Source organism: Suncus etruscus, chromosome 13, assembly GCF_024139225.1.
Source record: "Suncus etruscus isolate mSunEtr1 chromosome 13, mSunEtr1.pri.cur, whole genome shotgun sequence".
Lineage (NCBI taxonomy): Eukaryota > Metazoa > Chordata > Mammalia > Eulipotyphla > Soricidae > Suncus > Suncus etruscus.
In genome coordinates, this window is record NC_064860.1 from 43326395 (window position 1) to 43350394 (window position 24000).

Consider the following 24000-nt stretch of genomic DNA (forward strand, 5'->3'; position numbering starts at 1 on the left):
TGCTGTCACAGTCAGGGGTCTGGATACCGCTTTATCTCTTGAAGCAGCAAGGAGACATGAATAAGGCAGACTCTCTCACTCTTCCCTCCCTGGGCTCCAGAATGATGTCAGCCAGCAAGAACTGGGATGAATCCCTCTCCCCAGGGCCTGGGGGGTTGTGGGGAGTTGAAGCCCTGAACGTATCTGTTAATCCAAAGGAAGTGATGGTTTCGGGGTTCATCGGGCTATGTAACCATCCCCAAAGCAAAAGTCCGATTTAGACTGGGTGTCACTTTCCTCCGAGGGGTCACCGTCTTCTGACCACAGTTCCTCGGCCAAGGTCAGCCATGTTCCCACCACACTGTTTTCCATCTGGCCCAAGTCCATATCATCAGGATCCTGCAGATCCATGGAACCTTCTGGAAGCATAGTAGGCATGAGGGAATCCCTGGAGAGCTCGTCCTCCAGGCTCCGCACACACACAGACTTCAAGTCCACGTTGAAGACGATTCTACTGTCCCCAGATCCTTCTGTGGAGGTGGCTTCCTCCTCAGCAAAGGGGTCCTTTGGCTGGTCCCCTGTTCCCTCACAAGCCCTCATAGTGCATTCCCAATGCAGGGAATCAGACCTGGGGACTGCTGGAAGCTCAGTGCCAGCTTCAGGTTCTGCTGGGGCAGCGTCCTCAGAGGTGGAGTCCTGGGGACCATCCAAAGTTATAGAGGAGGAGGTGGAGGACAGCAGCCGGCCCACGAGGCCGTGCATGGTGTAGCCACCAGGGCTGGTTTCACTGGCCTCCTCATCCTCGCTGTCACTTTCATCGTCATCGTCATCATTATAATCATCATGATTGCACACTTTTTTCTTCTTCACAATGACCTCTTCTATCAGATCTGTCTTTTCTGGTCGTGGCATGTCCAGAAATACATAGGCTGACATGTTACAAAAATTCTTGAAAAGAAAGAGAAAGAGTATATGTGTTTATCAATTCAGAGAGATTAATCTTTTATATTTATTTGCCCCCTTTTTTGGGGCGGTAAGGAGGGTAAGAGAAGAGTCCCAAGGATCAAACCAGGACCTCCTCTATGCAAAGCTGTGCTGTACCAGCAAAGCTGCATCCTGGCTCATCTTTATCTGTTGATTTGATTTTAAGGACCATACCCCAAGGTTGCTGGGTGAGGAGGAGCAGGTTTGTTCTTGGTGGTATTCAGGGTGATATGTAGTGCCAGGAACAAAATTTAAGGTTCCTGCATGCAAAGCAAGTGCTTACCTCATTGATCTCTCTGTCTCTCTCTCCCCTCAAACTGATTTTTTTAAAATCTGGACATTTCTATGTATGAAATGAGGTAGGGATCCAACTTAATTTCCCCCCCCCCCCATACAGATTTCATTATCTGAACAGCTAATCCTTTCCCCAGTTGTAATTCTGTTCTCCATTTATCTTGATCCTTATGTGCGGGGTTGTTTAAATGTACTTTTTTCTTCTTTTTCAAAAATTTTGGCCTCATCTAGCAGTGCTTTATGACTTACTCCTGTCTCTGTGCCCAGGGATCATTCCTGGTGGGGCCTGGGAGACCCTATGTGGTGCCAGGGATTGAACCCAGGTGGGCCACATGCAAGGCAAGTTCCCTATTCCCTGTACTATTTCTTAGGTCCCTGTTTCCTGGTTCATTTCAGTAAATATTTATGTATGACATGTGAATGCATGCACAGATGTTTGTGTGTATACTGTGTGTGTCTGTGTATATGTTTGGCCACACTCAGTAGTGTTCTGAGCTACTCCTGGTTCAATGTCAGGGATCACATGCAGTGGTGCTTGAGGGCAGTATGCAGATTTGGGGATCAAACCCTGGTCAAGTACATGCAAGACAAGACCCTGAACCTTTGTAGTCCCTCTCAGTTGTCTCAGTTTGATCTTCTTTTGTTTTCCCCCACAACAGCTATGCCAGATTTTTGGTTAGATTTCATCTTTTTAAATAATATTCTTATTATTTTTTTTTTTTTTTGGAGGCTACACCTGGAGGTGCTCCAGAGTAACTCCTGGCTCTGTGCTCATAAATTACATCTGGCATTCTTTGGGGATCATATGGGATGCTGGGGATCGAACCTAGGTTGGCTGCATGCAAGCTAACACCCTCCCGCTGTGCTCTAGCACTTTTATTATCATCATGATCTTCTTTTTTAAAAACCCTACAATGCCACTTAACGGTCTGGTTTCAAGTTCAAAACTGGATAATTAGTTTCCACTGTTAGTAATCAGACAGTGAATGGCGCAGTGGGGCTAATGACTAGAGATGGCAACATAGGTATTTTGGGGTATGTATGCGTGTGTGGGGTGGTTGGCCATGCCCTCCTTATTGATCTGCGCATGAGCTCCATGGGTGCTAGTCATCTGGGTGCTAACTTTTCATCTCTAGATAATAGTTCTTAGAAAAATACTAAGCAGACCCAAGATGACAATAACTTCTATCAGGGCCCGTGAGGTGGCGCTAGAGGTAAGGTGTCTGCCTTGCAAGCGCTAGCCAAGGAAAGATCACGACAGCGGTTCGATCCCCTGGCATCCCATATGGTCCCCCCAAGCCAGGGGCAATTTCTGAGCGCTTAGCCAGGAGTAACCCCTGAGCATCAAACGTGTGTGGCCTGAAAAACCAAACCAAACCAAACCAAACAAAACAAAAAAACCAAAGCTCCTATCACAGTTTGGTATTAACATCATAACAGGTCTAGTTATAATATAGGTATAATGACAGGCATATCATGTGGATGCATCTCAGGGATCAGTGGAATGCCAAGAAGACCTGGAAGAAGGGTGTCACAGCAAGTTCAGGGAGGAATTTCAGGAAGAATTTTATCTAAGAGGGATGAGCGTGCTGCGAAGGGACCTTTCTATCTTGAGGCTGCCTGAGAAAAGAGTTGGAAAAGGATTTACCTAAAACTCAAGGTCAAAGCAATGGCTGGCAGATGGGCAGAGTTGGAATAAAGGCTGAGAGGAAAGCGGTGACTATCAGAAACAAAGATCCAAGCTTTGATCCAAACAAAGATCCAAGATATTTTGCTGAGATCCAAAATATCTATTCCTGAGATGACAGAGTGGGTGAAAGCTGACACAAGACCAGCTATGTCTCCTGAGATGCCCACATAACAGCTCAGTTCAAAACTTACTGCAATGGAATTTTCCCCAAGTACATCCTTCTCCTCGCCCCCCCCCCCAATAATAATTTTCCCTTCAATCTATATAAATCAAAGCAAGGAAACTCAGAGAGGATTTTTATCAACCATGGAGGGATAATAAAATTTGTGGTTGCTAAAATAAATTAGAATTGAGGCCAGAGATGGAGCTCAGCAGTAGAGCACTTGCCTTGTACGTGTGAGGCCCTGGGTTTGATCCCTGGAGCTGCAGGGGGAAAAACACAAAGAAACAAAGAATCAATCAGGCAAATGAGCTCAGAGAGATAATGACATGTGATATATTAAAGAGACAATAGAAGAGGAGGGAGAGAAGGGTTTCAGAAATCCAGGCTTGGGGTGAAAGTGGAAATAAGCAAAAATAATTACTGGTTTCACTAATAATAGTCATTATGAATAATAATAATGATTATTATTATAAAAGTAAACCACTCCTGGTGGTGTTGGGGATGCTATGGGGCACTAGGGACCATATCCAGTTCTGTCACATGCAACAACAGAACTTTGCCTGCTTATCTCTCCAGCCCTGGCTTTACTAAAAAGCAACACAAGTAAGAGCAACAATGGGGTCCCTACATTGTACATATGATAAATGAACAGGAGTCAAAACAGCCGGGCCAGAGTCATAGGGAGGACTTGCTTTGCACAAGTCCTATCTGGATTCGATCCCCAAGATTACATATGGTCCCCAAAACCCACCTTAATGCAGAGACATGAGCATCACTGGGTGTGGCACAATGAAAACAGAATGAACAAAAAATCAGAACAATTAAGTCATACCCACAGCAACAACAACAAAAAAATCAGGGCTGGAGAGATAGCACAACAGTAGGGTGTTTGCCTTGCAACCATCCAACCCAGGACCAACCCAGGACCTATGGTAGTTCAAATCCTGGCATCCCAGATGGTCCCCAGTGCCTGTCAGGAGCAATTTCTGAGCGCAGAGCCAGGAGTAATCCCTGAGTGCCACCAGATGTGGCCCAAAAACAAAAAAAAAACAAAACAAAAAACGATTAAGTCATATCCATAGTACTTTGGAGGAATGGATATACTTCTATGTATATAGTCTATCTTGTCAATAGTCTCATAAATGAATTCTTTTGTCTTTCTTTACAGTTCTAGGGATGGAATCAGTCCAGACCTCAATCAGACATTTCCTCTCCCTCAGGGCCACCACCTCAGCTCTTCTTTAATCTTTTCCCAGGATCAGTCCACTTAATGAATCTGCTCACTGAAGCAATCTGAAATTAAGTGATAAGCTGCATATAAAACCATAAAAAGCAAAGGGCTAGAGAGGTACCACAGCAGGTAGGTACATAGCTGACTTGGATTCGATCTGTGGCATTCCAAATGGTCCCCAGAGCTTGCCAGGAATGATTCCTGAACACAGAGCCAGGAGTAACCCCTGAGTGCCACCAGATGTGTTCCCAAAACAAAGAAAAAAAACACAAAGCATTAGTGTGTGTGTGCGTGTGTATAAAATGAGGTATTAATATGACAGAATAAGACATGAGCATTCAAAACAGGAAGGTGGCTGGAGCAATGGCACAGTGGAAAGGCCATGTGCCTTGCCCTGACCCAGGTTCGATCCCTGGCATCCCATATGGTCCCTTAACCTGCCAGGAGCAATTTCTGAGTGCAGAGCCAGGAAAAGCCCTTGAGTACAGCTGGATGTGGCCACAGACAAAACAAACACACACTTACCAAAAAAGAAAAAAAAGAAAAAAGAAACAAAACATCAAAAAACAAAAATGGGAGGCAAAGTATAAAAAAAGGAAACACTATACACCAATTATCCACTTAGTAGGGTAGCCAAGAACCTGGAGAGGTAAAACACTTTAGGAAGCATAATTTTCTGTGCCAATTATTCAAGTCTCTAATAAAAGCAGAGCAAGATCAAAACAAAACAAAAGAAAAAAAACCCCATACATACCAAAACTTTGGGAAAATCCCTTCTTAAGCAAATATAACCCGCCCGTTTCATAATTAACAGCAGGCTTGTGATGACGGCTACCATGACAAATAGAAAAATGATTCCTCCGAGTATGCCAGAGTCCGATGAGTCTGCTGATGAAAAAAATTGGAGAATTTTATTTCTAATCTTGGCCAGGAAAATGAATGCAGGTGGGAAGATATGAGCATTCAGGTAACAGAAGGAGATAGTAAGCAAAAGTGTGTGTGTGTGTGTGGAAGATGGGAGAAATAAATAATGGTTAAAATAGAAGAATGGGGGCTAGAGAGATAGCACAGCAAGGAGAGCATTTGCCTTGCACCTGGCTAATCTGGATTCAATCCCCAGCATCCCATATGGTCCTCCAAGCCCACCAGGAGTGATTTCTCAGTGCAGAGCCAGGAGTAACCCCTGAGTGCCACCAGGTGTGGCCCTCCCCACCCACCAAATATATATTTTGTCAAGATTTGTCAAGATTGTCAAGTATCCCCAGGACACATGAAAAACAAAACCAGTGAGAGGTGTAGAGAGCACAAGCCAACATGTAGCCAACACTGGATCGATCTATGGAACTGTACTGACCCAAACATTGCCAAGTACATCCCATCCCCACCTTCACCCCCAAACAAAACAGCAAAAGCAAAGATGTTACATTTCTCTCCTTCCCTCCCTTGTGCTAAGGATCAAACTTAGGCCGCAATCATACATAGCAAAGCTCTACTACTGAAAACAGGCTGACAACAAATGTCATTTCCTAAAGTGAAATGTCTTCTAGTTGATAACTACACTGTTCGGGATGGGAGCCATTAGTCCTAGAATCATGTAGATGAAGAAAACTACCTGATGATGATTTGTGGGTGAGGGTGGGTGTTTGGGCCACACCTTTCAGTGTTGGGGCTATTCTTGACTCTGTGCTCAGGGATGCCAGGGTTTGAAATGAGGTTTGGCTGAATTGAGGCAAGTACCTTACCACTGTCCCTCACCCCTTCCACCTCCTTATACACCAAATCCTACCTTCCACCACCTTGAATAACTACATTTATCATGCATGGCAGGTGGAGTAGAAAAGGGAAATTTCTCTGAAAAGAAGCAGGTGGTCCAGCTGACACGGGGTTCTGAGCTACCTCACCATTTCGGGTTCCTCAGCAAAAGCTCTGTCCTGTTCAAGAGGCCCTCCTTAGCTTCTTGGCAAAATTCTATGTGGATAAGTGATCTCAACCTTTTGTCAGAAAATGACCCTTGTCCTCAGAACTCAGAAGAAATCAGAGTCTCTTAAAGTTTGAAAGTTCTTGGTGAATGTAAATCCTGAGACCGCAACATCAGGAAAATACAGAAGAAGAAAATGAAAAGAGAGAAAGAAAAAGATGGAGGAAACATTTATGCTATCCCTTGAATGGTTAAAGATTTCCTGAGCTACTCAGAAGATTCATGAACTCACTGTCTTTTTTTTTTGTTTTGTTTTTGGTTTTTGGGTCACACCCAGCAGCATTCAGGGGTTACTCCTGGCTCTAAGCTCAGAAATCGGTCCTGGCAGGCTCTAGGGCGGACCCTATGGGATGCCAGGATTCGAACCACCATCCTTCTGCATGTAAGGCAAACACCTTGCCTCCATGCTACCTCTCCGGCTCCCCTGAACTCACTGTCATTTCCATGCAGAGTCAGTGAGCAGACGGTAAGCTAACCAAAGAAAGTTCCAGAATCAGACATAGCCAGAAGCACATCCCACAGCACCAAATTCTTTTTTTTTTTTTAATAATTACTTTATTTAAATACAGTGGTTAAAAAATTGTTCATGACTGAGTCCTACAATATACATCACCCTTCACTAGTGTACATTTACTACCAATGCCCCCAGATCAGGGAGTGCAGTTAGGGCAGAGAAGGGACCACTGTGACAGAGATAGTTGAAACGAATCACTCTGGACATGAACTACGTGCTGAAAAGGGATGAAGTGATATGCAATAGTGCATATAACAATAACAATAACAATAGTGCAAACCACAGTGTCTAAAAGGAGTCAGAGAGAGAGAGAGAGAGAGAGAAGTAAAATGCCTACCCCAGAGGCAAGTGGGAAGGTGGGTGAATGGGAGGGAAACTGGAAACAACATAAAATTCTTTTTTTATATATCTTTATTAACATAAAATTCTTACTTGTATAATTTACATTCCAGAAAAAGGAAAATGAGTTCTCTTTCTTCCCTCCCTCCCTCCCTCCCCCCTCCCTCCCTTCCTTCCTTCTTTCCTTCTACCTCCCTCTCTCCCTCTATCTCTCCCTCCCTCCCTCTCTCCCTTCCTTCCTTTTTCTTCCTTCCTTCCTTCCTTCCTTCCTTCCTTCCTTCCTTCCTTCCTTCCTTCCTTCCTTCCTTCCTTCCTTCCTTCCTTCCTTCCTCCCTCCCTCCCTCCCTCCCTCCCTCCCTCCCTCCCTCCCTCCCTCCCCTGCCCTTCATTTCTCCTCCCTGTTTTTGGTGCCAGGGTTCAAACAAAGGGTCTCAAACACAAATCCTCTTTCTCTACCCCGAGTGATGTCCCTGGACTACAGTGATTCGTCTAGAACAGCAACTTGGACATACATAACTCCCCACCCCCCACCCCCATAATTTCTCTCTCTCTCTCTCTCTCTCTCTCTCTCCCCCCCCTCAGAATTTCTAAATATCTGTTTTGACTTTATTGCTCATTTCCTCTTGAAATTCTATTTGTTGTTGTTTTGGGGCCACACCTGGCAGTGTTCAAGGGTTACTCCTGGCTCTGCACGAAGAAATCGTTCCTGGCAAGCTCGGGGGACCATATGGGATGCCCAGGATGGAACCCAGGTCTGTCCCAGGTCGGCCATGTGCAAGGCAAACACCCTACCCCTGTACTATCGCTCCATCCCCTAACCAGGGGTAATTTCTGAGTGCAGAGCCAGGAGTTAACATTGAATGCTGCTGCCCTGGGTGTGGCCCAAAATAAAGATAAATAACTGGGACTCAGGATAAGAGGTGCCCACAGGGTCTCAGTTCTCAAGCTCCTTAGAATGCACTTTCTGAGGAGGACAGGTGAAGAAAAGGGGTGTCTTTTCTTACTCACCAGCCCCTTCCTGCCCTACCCCTCAGAGGGCTGTGGTTTGGGGAAAGGCCCTTGGGTTATGGGCTGGTTGCCAGGACAACCAAGTTGTGACTGGTTTCAGTTCCCACCCTGGCCCTGATTTCTGGCTGGGCAGGAGAGGGCCTAGAGATGGAATCAGTTAGCAGTAGACAAGGGCATCATTCGTGTTGCCTGTGCCAGGCAGCCTCCAGGAAACCTGCTTAAGGATGGGATTTGGAAAGTTCGGGTTGGTACTTCATGGAGGGACTGAGGAGGGTGTTGTGGGGCAGTGGAGGGAGAAACATCCTCACCTCATGCCTCAATTCCAGCCCAGGGCCACTCCAACATAGATCCTTTTATTCATTTATTGGTTTCTTTTGGGCTTGAGGCCAAACCTGGCTACACTTAGGGTTTACTCCTGGTTTTGTACTTAGGGATCACTCCTGGTGGGCCTGGGGGCCCATATGGGATGCCGAGGATTGAAGCTAGGTCAGCCGTGAGCAAGGCAAATGCCCTTCCTGCTGTGCTATCATTTCAGCCCCTCAGGAAGATTTTAATCTTGGGGCAACACCCAATGGTGCTCAGGGCTTACTACTGCCTCTGTGATCAGGAATCACTCCTGGAGATGCTTAGGGATGTCAAGAATCAAACCTAGGTTAACCGCGTGCAAGGCAATCACCTTTCCCACTGTACTATCTCACTGGCCTCAGGAGCGTCTCTTTTGGCTTGTTTGGTTTTGGCTTGTTTGGCTTGTTTGGGTCACACCCAGCAGAAACTGGAGGGCTACTCCTGGTAAATTCTCAGGAGTCACTCCTGGCAGTGCTCTGGGGACCTGTTGTTCAGAGACTGACCACCAGCACAAAAAGTATATGCTCAACACCCCTGGACCGTCTCACCAGCTCTAAGGCAAGCCCATGGATGTAACTGACAGCCCAACAATGAACCAAAATCAGCTCTGCACCTGTGATGGGGAGTGGGGGGGACTCTGAGGCAGAAAATGCACAACTTTCAGACATTTTATAAAGAGCCTTTTTTCGTTTTTCATTTTTGAGCCATACCCGGCGGTGCTCAGGGGTTACTCATGGTTCAGCCCTCAGAAATCACTCCTGGTAGGCTCAGGGGACCATATGGGATGCTGGGGATCAAACCTGGGTCCATCCCGGGTCAGTCGCATGCAAGGCAAACGCCCTATTGCTGTGCTATTGCTCCGGCTCCTTAAAAAGAGCCTTTTAAAGGCCACATCTGACGGTGCTCAGAGGTCACTCATGGCAGTACCAAATGCCTGGATTCGGTGCCATCTCTTCCAGTGCCAACCAGGGCTTTCAGATTCTTCAAGTGTTTCCCAATTTAAAGCAAAAACCTGCCATTTCAAAAGTAGTCATACCTGGCTCATGAAGGAGGGTACACTGAACGGCTGATGCCAGATCGGGGTTCCTGCGTTCAAAATAAACCGAGATGCAGTAGTTCATGTTTGGGATTAACTTGTCGATGATGTAAGAGAAATTTCCAACGTTGTTCCCATGGATTTTGGGCTTATACTGTGAAAATAAATAAGCATCAAATCAATTAAGACAGGGTGAGCATTTAACTCAAAGGCTCTGGAGGCTTGTCTTCAAATCTTAAACAGGAAGAGAAAATAACAGAGGAAGGCTAGAGAGACAGTCTGGTGGGGAAAACATTTGCCTTGTTCATACTCGACCTGGGTTTAGTCAGCGATCGATCCCCAGCATCCCATAGGGTTGCTTGACCCTGCCAGGAGTGGCCACTGTGTGCAGAGCCAGGAGTAAACCCTAAGCATAGCCAGGGTGGCCCCAAATCAAAAAACCCAATAAATGAAAGAATCTAAGTTAGAGTGGTCCTGGGTTGGAAATAAGGCACAAGCCAAGTGCAACTCCTGAGCACTGCCAGGTAAGACCTTATAAAAAGACAAAACAGGGGCTGGAGAGATAGCACAGCACCAGCTCGTAGGGCATTTGCATGCAGATGACCCAGGTTTGATCCCCGGAATCCCATCTGGTTCTCTGAGCCTGCCAGGAGTAATTTCTGAGTATAAAGCCAGGAGTGACCCCTGAGTGCCAGACATGTACCAAAAATCTGCTCTCCTCCCCCCACCCCGAAAAAAACAAAAAAACAAAAAAACAATCAAAGTACTGACTCTGGATACTGGATACTTTTCCCTAGCTGGTCCATTGATGTAGTGGATTCAGATCATTCTCTCCTGGAAGCTCTTAGAGATCACATTCACCTACTTTTCCTCCTACCATGTTGGTTACTTCTCTCCCATCTTGTTGGCTATTTTGTTTCCTCCTCAATTACTTGGAGGAATTTTTAGCGCTTTCTCTCCGGATGTCTTTTCTGGGTGATCTCACCTTTTAGCCTCTTTGATAGGGGGTGGAGTAGGAAATCTCACCTTAGCATGCTACAATTTGCTTTTGCTCCCTGTGTATACCATAGTCCCTTCTTGTTTCTCTCTGTCCCTAAACCCTGCCTTTTATTCTGTAAAAGTATCAGTGCTGGGTAGAGTCAAGTGTTGGAAGGCCAGAGCAATAGCAAAGGAGGTTGGGCATTTGCCTTGCACGTGGCTGACCTGGGTTTGATCCATAGCATCCCAAATGGTCCCCTGAGCTTCCCAGGAGTAACCCGAGTGCCACCAGTGTGGCCCCAAAACCAAAAGAAAGTGTTGGAGATTTGGATCTAACATCAGATCATACAGACCAAGAACCTTGAGCTTCAATTGCTCAAATCTTTAAAATGTCTTTTAAAAATAACAACAACCACCAAATCCAGAGACCTCATGACCACATACCCTCTTGACCATCGCTTCTGACTGCTCTTCAATGACAAGGGGAATGTTAATCAGTAATTCTTCTATGATCCTGGAGACATGCAGCGGAAAGTGAATGATGACTTCAATATGGTCCAGGAAGCCACGGATCTCAAACTTGGGGGGTTCCAAATACACTGTTTAGAAAACACAGTCAAAAGTCAGAAGTACACCCCATGATTGCAAAAAGGCCGTCTCATGGCCCTGATAAAACCACCTTCTTGATTTGTCCTGTTATTTTGGTTTTGGATTCTGGCTGATATTTGGTGGTGCTCAGGGGTTGCTCCTGGCATTGGCTGGAGGACTATGGCAGTGTCAGGAAACAAGCCCAAAACTATTTCATGCAAAACATGTGTTCCAGCCCACTACCCACTGAGCTCTCTCTCTCTGGCTCCTCGATCTGTTACTGAGTTCAGTGCCTGTGTTGCCTGTGTTTATATGAGATTTATATGAGGCAGATGTAAAAGCAGTGGCACTGAAAAGACCACTTCTTGTTATAATAGAAAGAAAGTACAGATCATATAGGAAGGTAACTGTCCCCGAGTGGAGTCAATCATCTTTGACCAACAGTCAAAACATATCACTGTATTTATTGATACATACATATAACCTGCACTAGTGTGTATAAGCACATACACACACACCATATGTGTAGATCTAAACTTAGATGAAATCCTACTTATTTGCACTATTTTACAGGGCATATAACTTCATTTAACTTATTTTATGAGCATATTCATGCACTATGTTTTCATCAAGGGCAGGGAGGGGCATTGGACTCCTAATTAGTTTGTAAATTCTGGACATTTCTCCTGTGTCATAGATGAACCCAGGACCTCACAAGCACATGCTCTAGCCCTGAATTTGGTCTTTGTCCTGATACTAGTCTTTCATTTATTATTATCTTTGGGGGTGGGGAATGATTGGCTTACATTTGGTAATGCTCAGGGCCTAATCCTAGCTCCGTGCTCAAGACTGATGTCCTCACAGTGTTTGGGGGCAATAATATGGCACTCAGGAGTTGAGCCAAGGATGCAGTACAACCATCACATGCAAGCGCTGTGCCCCCACCCCCAGCTCCATCTTCGTTTTCCAGAGGTTGTAATCACTGGGAAACGGGGTGCGGGACACAAAATGTTTTATCTGTTTGTTTACTGGGCCATACTCGGCACTTGGGCGACCCTATGGGATGTCGAGGATCGAAACTGGGTCATCTGTGTGCAAGGCAAATGCCCTCTTGCTGCACTGTCGCTCCAGCTGAGCTGTCCCATGGCCCATAAAACTTAAAGGGCTTCTTTCTGCCTTTTTACACACAGGCAGCTGATTTCTGCTCACCAACATTTTCCATGGCAAATTCTAGTACACAAAATGTCTCATGTGCCACTGAGTGTTTTCGTTGTTCTGAACATCTAGACTGCTCAGGATTTAGTCTATGTACTACAGGGTGTGCTAAGAACAAAATCTCTGCAGTGGCCCTTGGTAACTTCTTCAGGACAATTTGCTGAAGAAGAAATGTGACTCAGAGAAGGAGCTTGCTAGAATTCTTGACACTTACTGCCAGACTCCTTTATAAAAACAACTACTACCACTAAAACGGTGTCCAAGCACATTGCTCCAGGGGCTACTCCTGACTCAGTGCTCAGAGGAACTCCCTCCTGGCTGTGCTCTGAGGAACAGGCAGTGCTGAGAAGGGAACAAGGGCTGCATGCCAAGCACATGCTCCAGTCCACCTTCTCAGCTGCTATGATTCTGTAGAACCGATCCATACCTCCGTGCTTTCCATAGGGAGCTTGAGACCAAACCTCTGTCTGGGAAACAGGGTACAAGAGATCACAGTGAGCCAGTGCCACAAGCAGGGGCCGGGAGGGAGAAAGGACCCACAGCATCCAGAAACTTTGATAGTTTGATATCAGCCTCTGAACTCTGCACCCCATATCCCATCTGGCTATGAGGCAAATGTCAGAGATTTATTTCTGGGTGCCTCCAAAGGCCTAATCTTCTGACCATCTGCAGAGACAGTAGGGTCTCAGACTAGCACAGTGAATACTTCATTGCTTCTGAGCCAGGAAGGGGGAGGCCCCCTAATTCTTTTCTTTGTTAATGATTTATTTAAATCATTGAGATTTACCAAGTTTTTTATAGTTGAGTTTTAGACATACAATGTTTCAGCACCAATCCTATCCCCAGTGTCAAGCTCTGTCCATCCAAGTTCCTGGAGTCCATCCCATGCCACCACTCCCCACCCCAGCCTGCCAGCATAACAGGCCCGTCCTTAATTTTGGTTGTTAAAATTTGGGTCTCCTCTTCCTCTATCTTCATCTCTTCTCCTCTCTTTCCCTCTCTTCTTCTTTGTTTTTTTGGCCATACCCGGTGATGCTCAGGGGTTACTCCTGGCTATGCGCTCAGAAGTCGCTCCTGGCTTGGGGGACCATATGGGGCACTGGGGGATCGAACCGCAGTCCGTCCTAGGCTAGCACTGGCAAGGCAGACACCTTACCTCTAGCACCACCACACCGCCCCCCCTCTTTTCCTTTTCTCTCTCCCTCTTTCTCTCCCTCTCTTTATCGCTTTCCCTGTCTCCCTCCTTTCCTCTCTATCTCCCTCTTCCTTTTCTCCCTCTCTCTCTTCCTCTCCTGCTGTTCATTTCCTCTTGTTCTCCTTACTTTAAGAAAAATGCAGTGCTCGGGGGTTACTCCTGGCTCCACGCTCAGAAATCGCTCCTGGCGGGCATGGGGGACCAAATGGGATGCCGGAATTCGAACCAATGACCTTCTGCATGCAAATCAAATGCCTTACCTCCATGCTATCTCTCCAGCCCCAGGGTCTCCTGATTTCATTGCTGTTGACTCTTTGTCTTTGGACATTTAGTTCTGTCCTTTCTTTCTTTCTTTCTTTCTTTTTTTTTGGTTTTTGGGCCACACCCAGCGGTGCTCAGGGGTTACTCCTGGCTGTCTGCTCAGAAATAGCTCCTGGCAGGCCCGGGGGACCATATGGGACACAGGATTCGAACCAACCACCTTAGGTTCTGGATCGGCTGCTTGCAAGGCAAACACCACTGTGCTATCTCTCCGGGCCCTCTTTCTTTCTTTTTTTTTTTTTTTGTTGTCCTCCAATTCACAATACAGACCAGGCAAAGGGCCTGGGTTGAGGTGTATATGGGGTGCATTTACTGTAGCTCCTCTTTCTATACAGTCAGTGTAAAGAACACAGCCTGTGGTAAGAATTGGGAGGCCTTATCTTTTCTTTTTTTATTTTTTAATCTATCTATCTATCTACATACATACACACACACACACACACACACACACACACACATATATAAAATCCTTCACCAGTGCAACATTTCCATGTCCTTTCTTTTTTTTTTTTTTTTGGTTTTTCCAGCCACACCCTTTTGATGCTCAGGGGTTACGGTTACTCCTGGCTACGAGCTCAGAAATTGCCCCTGGCTTGGGGGGACCATATGGGACGCCGGGGGATCGAACTGTGGTCCTTTCCTTGGCTAGCGCTTGCAAGACAGACACCTTACCTCTAGCGCCACCTCGCCGGCCCCACCCAAGTCCTTTCTTAACCCCAGCAATGCACCTGAGTCTCCTTGGCCTCTAATTCTGAGTCTTCTGTGGAACCCTTTTGATTTCAGGCAGGAGCCAGAGATATATCATAGTGGGCAGCACACCTGCCTTGCATATGGTTGATCCAAACTTAATCCCTGGCATGGCTCCTAGTCCCCCAAACCTGCCAGGAGTGACCCCTGAGCATTGCTGGGTATAGTTCCCAAACCTGAAACCAACAAACCAAACCCCAAACAAAACAAAACGAAAGAAATAATTCTAATGTGTAGCACAGCATGCTGTAGTGATTTAGGAGATGAAGAGGAAGAATAAGAGCAGCGGGCTGGACTCACTGTTGTTGGTCAGCTGGATGTCACCCATGCACCTCAGGGTCCTGTTCCCTCGGGACCCAACAACGCTGAGGATGTAGGTTTCGCCCAGTTCTTGCCACTCGTCCGTCAGGTCACAGAAGGGCTTTGTGATTTGGACACAATTCTCTACCATCTTCATGGCTTTGTTTTTACTGGGACGAGGAAAAGAAATGGGAAGAACCTTAAATGCTGACATGCTAAAAGCCTACGGTGAGGGGCAGGGGCCACCCTAATTCTTTATTTCTCTGTGGCTCTGCTCCACTCTGTCTGAAGGGCTTCTTTATCTTGCAACATCAGAGGGTAGGGCATTCACAGTGTATATGGCCAACCTGGGCTCAATCCCAGGTTTTCATAAGGTACCCTGAGCACCTCCAGGAGTAATCCCTGAGCACAGAGCACAGAGTATCTCAAAAATCCAAAAAGAGAAAAAAAATAACTTGCAATTTTGTATAGGAGCATAGGTGCTTGCCTTGCAAGTGGCCAACCCAGATTTGATCCCTGGCACTACATATGGTCCTCCAAACACCACCAGTAGTGATCCCTAAAAGCAGGGCTAGGAGTAACCCATTAACATCATTGGGTATGGACTCAAAACCAAACTAATAATTGTTTAAAAGTAATAAAATATCACTTTTTTTATCTGGTGATAAAATATCACCAGAGTGATAGCACAACAGGTAGGGCATTTGCTTTGCAAGTGGTTGACCCAGTATGTACTCAGGTTCTATTGCCAACAACCCATATGGTTTCCAAGCCTTCCAGGAGTGATCACTGAGTGCAGTGCCATAACACCTGAGTGTCACTGGGTGTGGCAAAACAAAAGTTAAAAATAAAATGCAACCTCCCTTAGAGAACTGGACATACACCCCACTGACCCTTTACCACATATGGTCCACTAAGTAGAGCCAAGAGCTCTGAGCTCTGCCACGTGGGACCCACCCCATCCTCAATAAATAAAATAAAATAAGGACAGAATACCTTTCCTGTCCTATCCATCTGCTCTCATCCAAGGCTTTCTTTCTGTCTTTTTCATTTGATTTATTTATTTTGCTTTTTGGGCCACACCTGGTGACACTCAGGGGTTACTCCTGGCTATGCGCTCAGAAATCGCTTCTGGTGGGCCCGGAGAGATAGCACAGCGGCATTTGCCTTGCAAGCAGCCAATCCAGGACCAAAGGTGGTTGGTTCAAATCCCGGTGTCCCATATGGTCCCCCGTGCCTGCCAGGAGCTATTTCTGAGCAGACAGCCAGGAGTAACCCCTGAGCAACACTGGGTGTGGCCCAAAAACCAAAAAAAAAAAAAAAAATCGTTTCTGGCTTGGGGGACCATATGGGAATACTGGGGATCAAACCTTGGTCCATCCTTGGTTAGCACATGCAAGGCAGATACCCTACGATTTGCACCACTGCTCCAGCTGCATCTTTTTCATTTTATACACAAGCTTCCTTATATCTCTATTTTCTGTCTGGGTCACTGTCTCCTCTCATAAGGCCTGTTCCAATGGGGGCAGGGATGGGCCTCAGGGCTGGACGCCAGGCCTGAGAGTAGTTAGTTCAATAAATATTTGTGATGTGAGAGGCCTGATCAATAGCACAATGGGAAGAGTATTTGCCTGGCAATGCATCCAACCTGGCTTCATTCCCCAGCAACCCATTTGATCCCCAGAGCCTGGCAGGAGTGATTTGTGATGTGATAAATAAGAAACGAACAGGCCTGGGCTGGAGAGAGAGTACAGCGGAAGGGTACTTGCTTTATACACAGTCAATCTGGGTTTGAGCCCCTACATGATGCTCAGTGTCCAGAGAGCCCACCTATCTCCAGTATGAATCAACCCTGAATTACCTAAACTGTGGAGGACAATGCGGCTATATGATGGCTTGAGGTGCAATCATGAGTGGGAGACAATCCAGGCCAGCTACCAAAGACAAACTGCCAGACACTGGGAGAAGCTGGCTAGAGGCCCTTCACCTCTTTAGGCTAGTGGCCAAATCATCATGAGCACATGACTTCAGAGGTGACAGGGGATCAAGACAGCAAATGGGGGTGCCTGTGGGTCATAAAGGTGGCAGTAAATGTGCCTGGTGAAGGGACAGGTGTCTGGACATTGTCTGACTTAACTTCAATCAAGAACGACTTTCTAACTGCATATCTCACGGTGATTCGAGTTTTTAACATTTATTTTAAAAAAAGGAAAGATGGGACCACATGAGATGCTGAGGTGCAAAACTGTACTATCTGCTTACCTACTATTTTATTTTTCCAGCCCTGGAGCAAATCATAATAAAGTAGTTTTTCTTTTTATAAAATGACACTTATCAGGCCTGGAGAGATAGCATAGCGGTGTTTGCCTTGCAAGCAGCCGATCCAGGACCAAAGGTGGTTGGTTCGAATCCCGGTGTCCCATATGGTCCCCCGTGCCTGCCAGGAGCTATTTCTGAACAGACAGCCAGGAATGACCCCTGAACACTGCCGGGTGTGGCCCCCAAAAAAACAAAACAAAAATGATACTTATCTGTGGCTGGAGCGATAGCATGGTGGTGGTGGTTTGCCTTGCATGTGGCCTACCCGGGACAGACCTGGGTTTGATCCCCAGCATTCCTAGATGGTCCCCCAAGCCTTCCAAAAGCTATTACTTATTGCAGAGCCAGGAGTAACCCATGAGCACTGCTGGGTATGACTCAAAAACAAAAAAAAAAAAGTAAAGAAAAAAAATGACACTTATTTATAAAGCATAGTTTTGACCTTATAATGGGTCAATAAAACTCAAAATATATTTATTAGTGAAAGTTGAACATCTGGTATAGTCTATACTAAAAGTACGTATTACACTACCAAGTGGCCCTTGGTAGGAAATTATTCTCACCAATCAGTAAAGGGGAAAACACAAGCAGCCATTAAGGAAACTCAATAAACAGTGGGCTAGCAGCTAGCTCTGTTTAATAATTTACTCTTCTTTCCCGACCTGGCTGAACTAGGGGCGCCATCATGGGAGTCGACATCCGTCACAACAAAGACCGAAAAGTACGGCGCAAGGAGCCCAAGAGTCAAGACATCTACCTGCGGCTGCTGGTCAAGCTCTACCGGTTTCTGGCCAGACGCACCAACTCTACATTCAACCAGGTCGTGCTGAAGCGGCTGTTCATGAGTCGGACCAACCGGCCGCCTCTGTCCTTGTCGCGGATGATCCGCAAGATGAAGCTTCCCGGGCGGGAAGGCAAAACAGCTGTGGTGGTGGGGACCATCACAGATGATGTGCGTGTCCAGGAGGTGCCCAAACTGAAGGTGTGTGCCCTGAGAGTGACTGGCCGTGCCCGCACTCGCATCCTCAAGGCTGGGGGCAAAATCCTCACCTTTGACCAGCTGGCCCCGGACTCTCCCAAAGGCTGTGGCACCGTCCTGCTTTCTGGCCCCCGCAAAGGCCGGGAGGTGTACAGGCATTTTGGCAAGGCCCCAGGAACCCCACACAGCCACACCAAACCTTACGTGCGCTCCAAGGGCCGCAAGTTCTAGCGGGCTCGAGGTCGCAGAGCCAGCTGCGGCTACAAGAACTAATCTGGATCCTGCTTTGCTATTAAAGAGTTTGGATGCTCAAAAAAAAAAAAAAAAAAAAAAAATTACTCTTTAGGAAGACTGGTCCAGACTCTATAATATGTAAATCCCTTTACATTAAAAAAAAAAAAAAAAAAAAAAGAGGAAGAACAGAAAGAAGGTTCTTTCTGCTCTGCCACTTCCCTGGGCAGCTGTGACAAGATCTTCTGGTTGTGGTGCCAGCCAGGTTTGGGGCCCACCCATTCTAGTGGGACCAGGCCGTTTTCTGATGGACTTAGTCAATGTTGGGTCAGCTCCCAGGACTCTCTCCCGCAGGAAGCACGAACCCTTGGAACCTTCAGCATTGCTGCATGGTAGATAGAGTGGTGGGAAGGAAATAGGCTTGGGCATGGGGCCAAAGGAATAAATAAGACACTAGCCTTACACATGGCCAACCCAGGTTCGATTCCTGGCATCCCATATGGCCATCTAGGTACTTCCAGGAGTGATTCTAGAGTGCAAAACTAGAAGTAACCCCTGAGCATTGTTGGGTGTGACCACAAAAAAGCAAAAACAGAAGTTTGGGTGAGTTCAACTAAAGGAAAATGGAAGGGCATCTTGAACTTGAGCCAAGTTCAGAACTTTATTTTTAAATTTTTTTGGGGGGCAGACTCAGTGGGGCTCAGGGGTTGTTCCTGGCTCTGCACTCAGAAATTGCTCCTGGAAGGCTCGGGGAAACATGGGATGTGGGGATCAAACCCAGGTCTGTCCCAGGTCAGCCGCATGTGCAAGACAAACGCTCTATGACGTGGGCCCTGAGCTTTCAAAGCTTAAACTAACTCTCTCTCTCTCTTAAAACTTTCTCTCTCTAAACTAACTTTCTCTCTCTCTCTCTCTCTCTCTCTCTCTCTCTCTCTCTCTCTCTCTCTGTCATCTCTTCACTGAAGAGAGTTGGCAGAGTGAACAAGAGACGGGGAGACAGGGGCTAGAGCGGTGGCACAAGAAGTAAGGCATCTGCCTTGCCTGCGCTAGCCTAGGAGAGACCGCCATTCGATCCCCCAGTGTCCCATATGGTCCCCCAAGCCAGGAGAGATTTCTGATCGAATAGCCAGGAGTAACTCCTGTGTGTCACCAGGTGTGGCCCCCCCCAAAAAAAAGAAAAGAGATGGTGAGACAGTAAACCAACCTCATGATGGTGTATGACAGTGTGTAGTGGGTGGGCACAAATTCCGGGTTCGGAAATTCCCAGGATAAGATTGGCCGGAAATTCCGTAAGGTCATCTGTAAAGTACACACTTGATCTTCAGCGCCTACAAGGAAGGAGAAGAAAAAGAAAAAAATAAAACAAAAATAAATAATCCTGGGAATATAGGTTGCACCACAGACAGTCCCACGGACCCTAGAGACTAGCAGCCCCATGAGGGGCAAGGGCTCCCCACAAGACACTGGAGCCCAAATGGAAATCAGTGAAGAACAGTACATTTGTTACCATGCCGGGCAGATCTAGGATGGAACCCAGTGCTGGGCCAAAAGAGCTGGAGTCCAAGTAGCTTGGATTAAAATTATCCTGATCCCCTCAGACAGTCCCTGCTCTCCACCAGCCCCCCAGTTGCAACCCTCGAGAAAGAATCTGTTGCAAGTCAGCCCCTGAAGAGGTTGACTGATGGAGGGATGGAGGATGAGGTCTTTCCCCTCCAGCTCGGAGCACACGTCTGCCACCCTGTTCAGCCGGCGGTTCTGAGGTGAAGCAATGGGTAAACAGCTCGCAGACAGTCAGGCTTGTGGAAATATTAGCTTTATTCGGTGGACAAGACTGAAGTCCAAAGCCTCAGCATCAGTTCCAGCCAAAAGCCCCTTGCCTTCCACAGACCCTTGTTTTTATCCCCCAGAATCAGGTACCACCCAATGGTGGGATCAGAATCAGGTACCACCCTAGGTACCCAGGTCACACCCTAGGGTAGGGCACAATCATGGATCAGGGTAGGGTCAGTAATATAATAATCCCATTAAAATGTTTACATACACAAGAGTCAGCCCACTCGTGAGTTCCCTGCTGCATTTCTGGTTGTGATGTTTGGATGCTCAGGGCTAGATCCTGGCTCTGTGCTCAGGGATCCCTCCTGGAAGGACTTTGATGCTTCAGACTGGACTGGAGTCGCATCCCCCACCCAAGGCAAGCGCCTTAGCCCCAGCTGTTTCTCCAGCCTCTGGCTGTACTGTTTTGTTTGCTTGTTTGTTGTTGGCTTGGGGCCCCACCCAGTAAAGTTCAGGGGATACTCCTGACTCTGCACTCAGGAATCACTCATGGCTGTGCTCGGGGGACCTTACATGATGCTGGGAATCGAACGCAAGTTGGCTGCTTGCAAGGCGAGTGCCCTCCCTCCTTGCAGTATTACTCTGGCCCCTCTGGTTATATTTTTATGATGAGAGAAAGTGCTGGCCAGCTCTAAAGGGACCTACTCAGGGTCTGCCTGGTCCCCCTTCCCTTTTCCTTCTCTTTCACTGTGGCCACACTCTGAACTTTGACTTCTTTGCTGCCAACTTCCTGAAAACCCCCAGATTAAATTTCATACAAGTTGGGGGGTTGATTTAGAGCAAGTTCACAGGAAGTTTAGCTAAAAAAAAAAATTACTTCAGGTCAGAGTAAAAATACAGCGGGTAGGGTACTTGCCTTGCCAAGTCTTTGGAAATATGGTCCTATGAGCACCACCACTGGGAGTAATTCATGAGCACAGAGCCAAGAGTAACTATTTTTTTTTAATTTTTTTTTTAGGAGTAACTCTTGAGCATAACCAGATATAGCCCCCAAACCAAAATTATATATATATATATTTATATATATATATGTGTGTGTGTGTGTGTGTGTGTTTTATCTGGGATGGGATATCACAAACTAACACTGTGAATGAAAGATAAATCATTACTTTATCTAACATTGTGTGTGCGTGTGTATGTGTGTGCGTGCGTGCGTGTGTGTGTGTGTGTGTGTGTGTGTGTGTGTGTGAGTGAAGATGCAGATTTCTTGTTTTTCTTCCTTTTAAAGCTTGGGTCTCTTCCTTCCACTGGTGTTGCCTTTTGTTTGAATGTTTAGTTCTGTCTGCCCTTTTTTAACACTACCAACACACCTGTGGCCACTAATTTTTCTTTTTTTTTTTTTTGCAGGACTTGCGAGAGTCTCACATGTGGCTGTGCTCAGGGCTTGCTCTTCACTCAGAGATCCCTCCTGGCAGGGCTGTGGGGGACCCTACACGGTGATGAGGATCAACCTGCAGATGAGGATCAACTGCCACACTTGCAGTGCTCAGGAATAACTTCTGGCTGTGTTCAGGGATCACTCCTGGAGGGGCATGGGAGACCATATGGGGTGCCTGGAATTGAATCTGGGTAAGTTGTGTGCAAGGCAAGCGCCCTAAGTCTCTCTCTGGTTCACTGTTCTTCTGAGTGACTATGACAGAAGTTGAATGCTCTGGTACAGGATTTTTAAAATCCTCCTTGAGTGTTCGTTCATTTCTGGGAAAGGGGAAGGGGCTTGGGGTGCATCTGGTGGTGCTTGGGGGGGCCGATCCCAAACCCTGTGCTCATAGTACCATGTATTGCCAGGGATCGAACCATCCTCAGCTGTAAGCAAGGCCTGTAACCCTTGTACTCTGTTGGGCCCTGGCAAGCTGGCTCCTTCCAACAGAAATGGAAGAAAAATGGGTCCATTCTGCCTCCTTTTTCTATCCTTCCTTTCCCCCAGAGAAATGATATGAGGGGGAAAATATAGGTTCCCACAAGATGGTAAGAAGATGTAGAACCAGACTCGCACGTCTCAATTGTTACGCTTGTGTGTGGTAACCCTGGCCCTGATGTTTCTTTTTTTTTTTTTTGGTTTTTGGGCCACACCCGGTGGTGCTCAGGGGTCATTCCTGGCTGTCTGTTCAGAAATAGCTCCTGGCAGGCAAGGGGGACCATATGGGACACCGGGATTCGAACCAACCACCTTTGGTCCTGGATCGGCTGCTTGCAAGGTAAACGCCGCTGTGCTATCTCTCCAGGCCCTGGCCCTGATGTTTCTATGCCCAAGAGAAGAATCTTACCAGGCAGAGTTGCAGAGATCCGGAGCAGAAAGCCGAGGAGCCCTGGAGAGGAAGGAGACAGACAGGCTAGGTAAAGCCAAGACATTTTCTCTATAGGGCTGTGCTCTGTCACTGCTGCTGGGCCGGGGTAGCCAAGGGCTGGGCGGAGAAAGGCAGACAGAGCTCAAGACAAGGGATCTCAGAGACAAGCAACAGGAGAGAGAGGAGAGAGGAGAGAAGAAAGGAGAAAGGAGAGAGAAGAAAGAGAGAAGAGAGGAAAAAGAGAAAGAGAGGAGAGGAGAGAGGAGAAAGAAGCAAAATATCTGTCATAGAGGGAGGTGGGATGAAAGTGGGGACACTGATGGTGGGAAATGTGCACTGGTGAAGGGATGGGTGTTGGAACACTGTATAACTGAAACTCAATCAGGAACAACTTGGTACAAAAAATAAGTAATAGCTAATGAGTCACTTTTTTCTGGAGTTGGGGAAGGGAGAGGATTGAGTCACACAGCAGTGTTCAGGGCTCATTCCTGGCAGAACCAGGTCCCCTGGTTTTGGGGGGGGGGGGCTTTGAGTTGCAAGAGATCAAACTGAGGTCAGCTGTGTGCAAGGCAAGCAACTTGACCCCTTGGTTCTTGTTCTCTCCTCTCTCCCTCCCCTCTTTCTCTTTCCTCTCTCCATCATTTCTGTTTTTATTGGAGCCACACCTGGCAGTGCCAAGGGGCTTACTCCTGGCTCTCACTCAGGGCTTACACCTGGTAATGCTCAGGGACCTATATCGGGTGCTGGGGCTTGAACCCAGGTTGTCTGCCTCCCAGGCAAGTATCTCCTTCTCTGTCCCTGACATCACTCATAAAGGTCAATGGCCAGGAGTGTTGAGAGCAGAACCTGAAGCTGGGGATGGAAATTCGCTGGGGATGGAAATTCACTGGGAATTTGTTTCAGGGGGGGGGGGGGTTTATATCATATATAGATGTATATATATGTAGGTTATATCATATCTAGAATATGAAAGGGGACGATGGAAAGCAAGGGTCTTCCTAGCTCCAGAGCATGGCACAGGAATGTCAGTCCTGTTCAGGGACCCTGCCCCCCAATTCCATCACCACCTCGAGCCCTGCACCAACTTGCTCCCACGAGACTACAGATGGAATCACTTACCCAGAAGGTTCCGAGGAAGGGATCTCAGGGCCCAGGCGTTCAGGCTCCAGAGCATCTTTGCAGTGAGCCCTAAGTGTCCACTCTCACATCTGGAAGGAAGCAGGGAACCGGTGTTCAGCACCCAGGGAGGACAGTCTTTCTCCTCCCTCTGCAGCCTCTCCCCCCACCCTGTGCTTGCCACCCCCGGGGAGTGGAAATATTCACCCCAGTTCCCTGAGTGACCTCAGCTCTGGAAGCATCATCACCTGTAACCAATCAGCCACAAATGTGTCATGGGACTTGGGCAGGTAACTCAGTCTCCTGGGCCCAGGAAAAAGGAAGTGTACCCA

General features: G+C 47.1%; 3 protein-coding genes and 1 non-coding gene across 4 annotated transcripts in view; 2 read left to right on the forward strand and 2 right to left on the reverse strand.

The window, feature by feature from the left end:
* Positions 1 to 18732, forward strand: part of LOC126026058 (interferon alpha/beta receptor 1-like) — an 88304-nt gene extending 69572 nt beyond the window's left edge. The window contains exon 12 of the mRNA XM_049785775.1: positions 18722 to 18732. The gene's annotated coding sequence lies outside the window, so the exon portion shown is untranslated. The remainder of the gene's footprint in view (positions 1 to 18721) is intronic.
* The window catches only part of IFNAR2 (interferon alpha and beta receptor subunit 2), a 44450-nt gene continuing 20629 nt past the window's right edge, over positions 180 to 24000 (reverse strand). The window contains exons 2-9 of the mRNA XM_049785563.1: positions 23672 to 23760; positions 22532 to 22573; positions 19639 to 19762; positions 14906 to 15075; positions 10984 to 11138; positions 9562 to 9715; positions 5096 to 5226; positions 180 to 927 (exon numbers count right to left, since the gene is read on the reverse strand). Of these exons, the coding sequence (XP_049641520.1) occupies positions 217 to 927; positions 5096 to 5226; positions 9562 to 9715; positions 10984 to 11138; positions 14906 to 15075; positions 19639 to 19762; positions 22532 to 22573; positions 23672 to 23760 (1576 nt within the window). The 3' untranslated portion in view covers positions 180 to 216. The remainder of the gene's footprint in view (positions 928 to 5095; positions 5227 to 9561; positions 9716 to 10983; positions 11139 to 14905; positions 15076 to 19638; positions 19763 to 22531; positions 22574 to 23671; positions 23761 to 24000) is intronic.
* LOC126026995 (small nucleolar RNA SNORA51) lies at positions 14102 to 14234 on the reverse strand. The gene has a single exon (XR_007502175.1). It is a non-coding gene; the product is annotated as a small nucleolar RNA SNORA51 (small nucleolar RNA).
* Positions 17887 to 18463, forward strand: LOC126026106 (60S ribosomal protein L18-like). The gene has a single exon (XM_049785821.1). It carries the CDS (start codon positions 17910 to 17912, stop codon positions 18432 to 18434), a length of 525 nt encoding a protein of 174 aa, XP_049641778.1. The 5' UTR covers positions 17887 to 17909; the 3' UTR covers positions 18435 to 18463.

Coding starts and splice junctions, on each gene's coding strand:
- LOC126026106 (XM_049785821.1), top strand. CDS start 17,910: ATGGGAGTCGACATCCGTCACAACAAAGACCGAAAAGTACGGCGCAAG.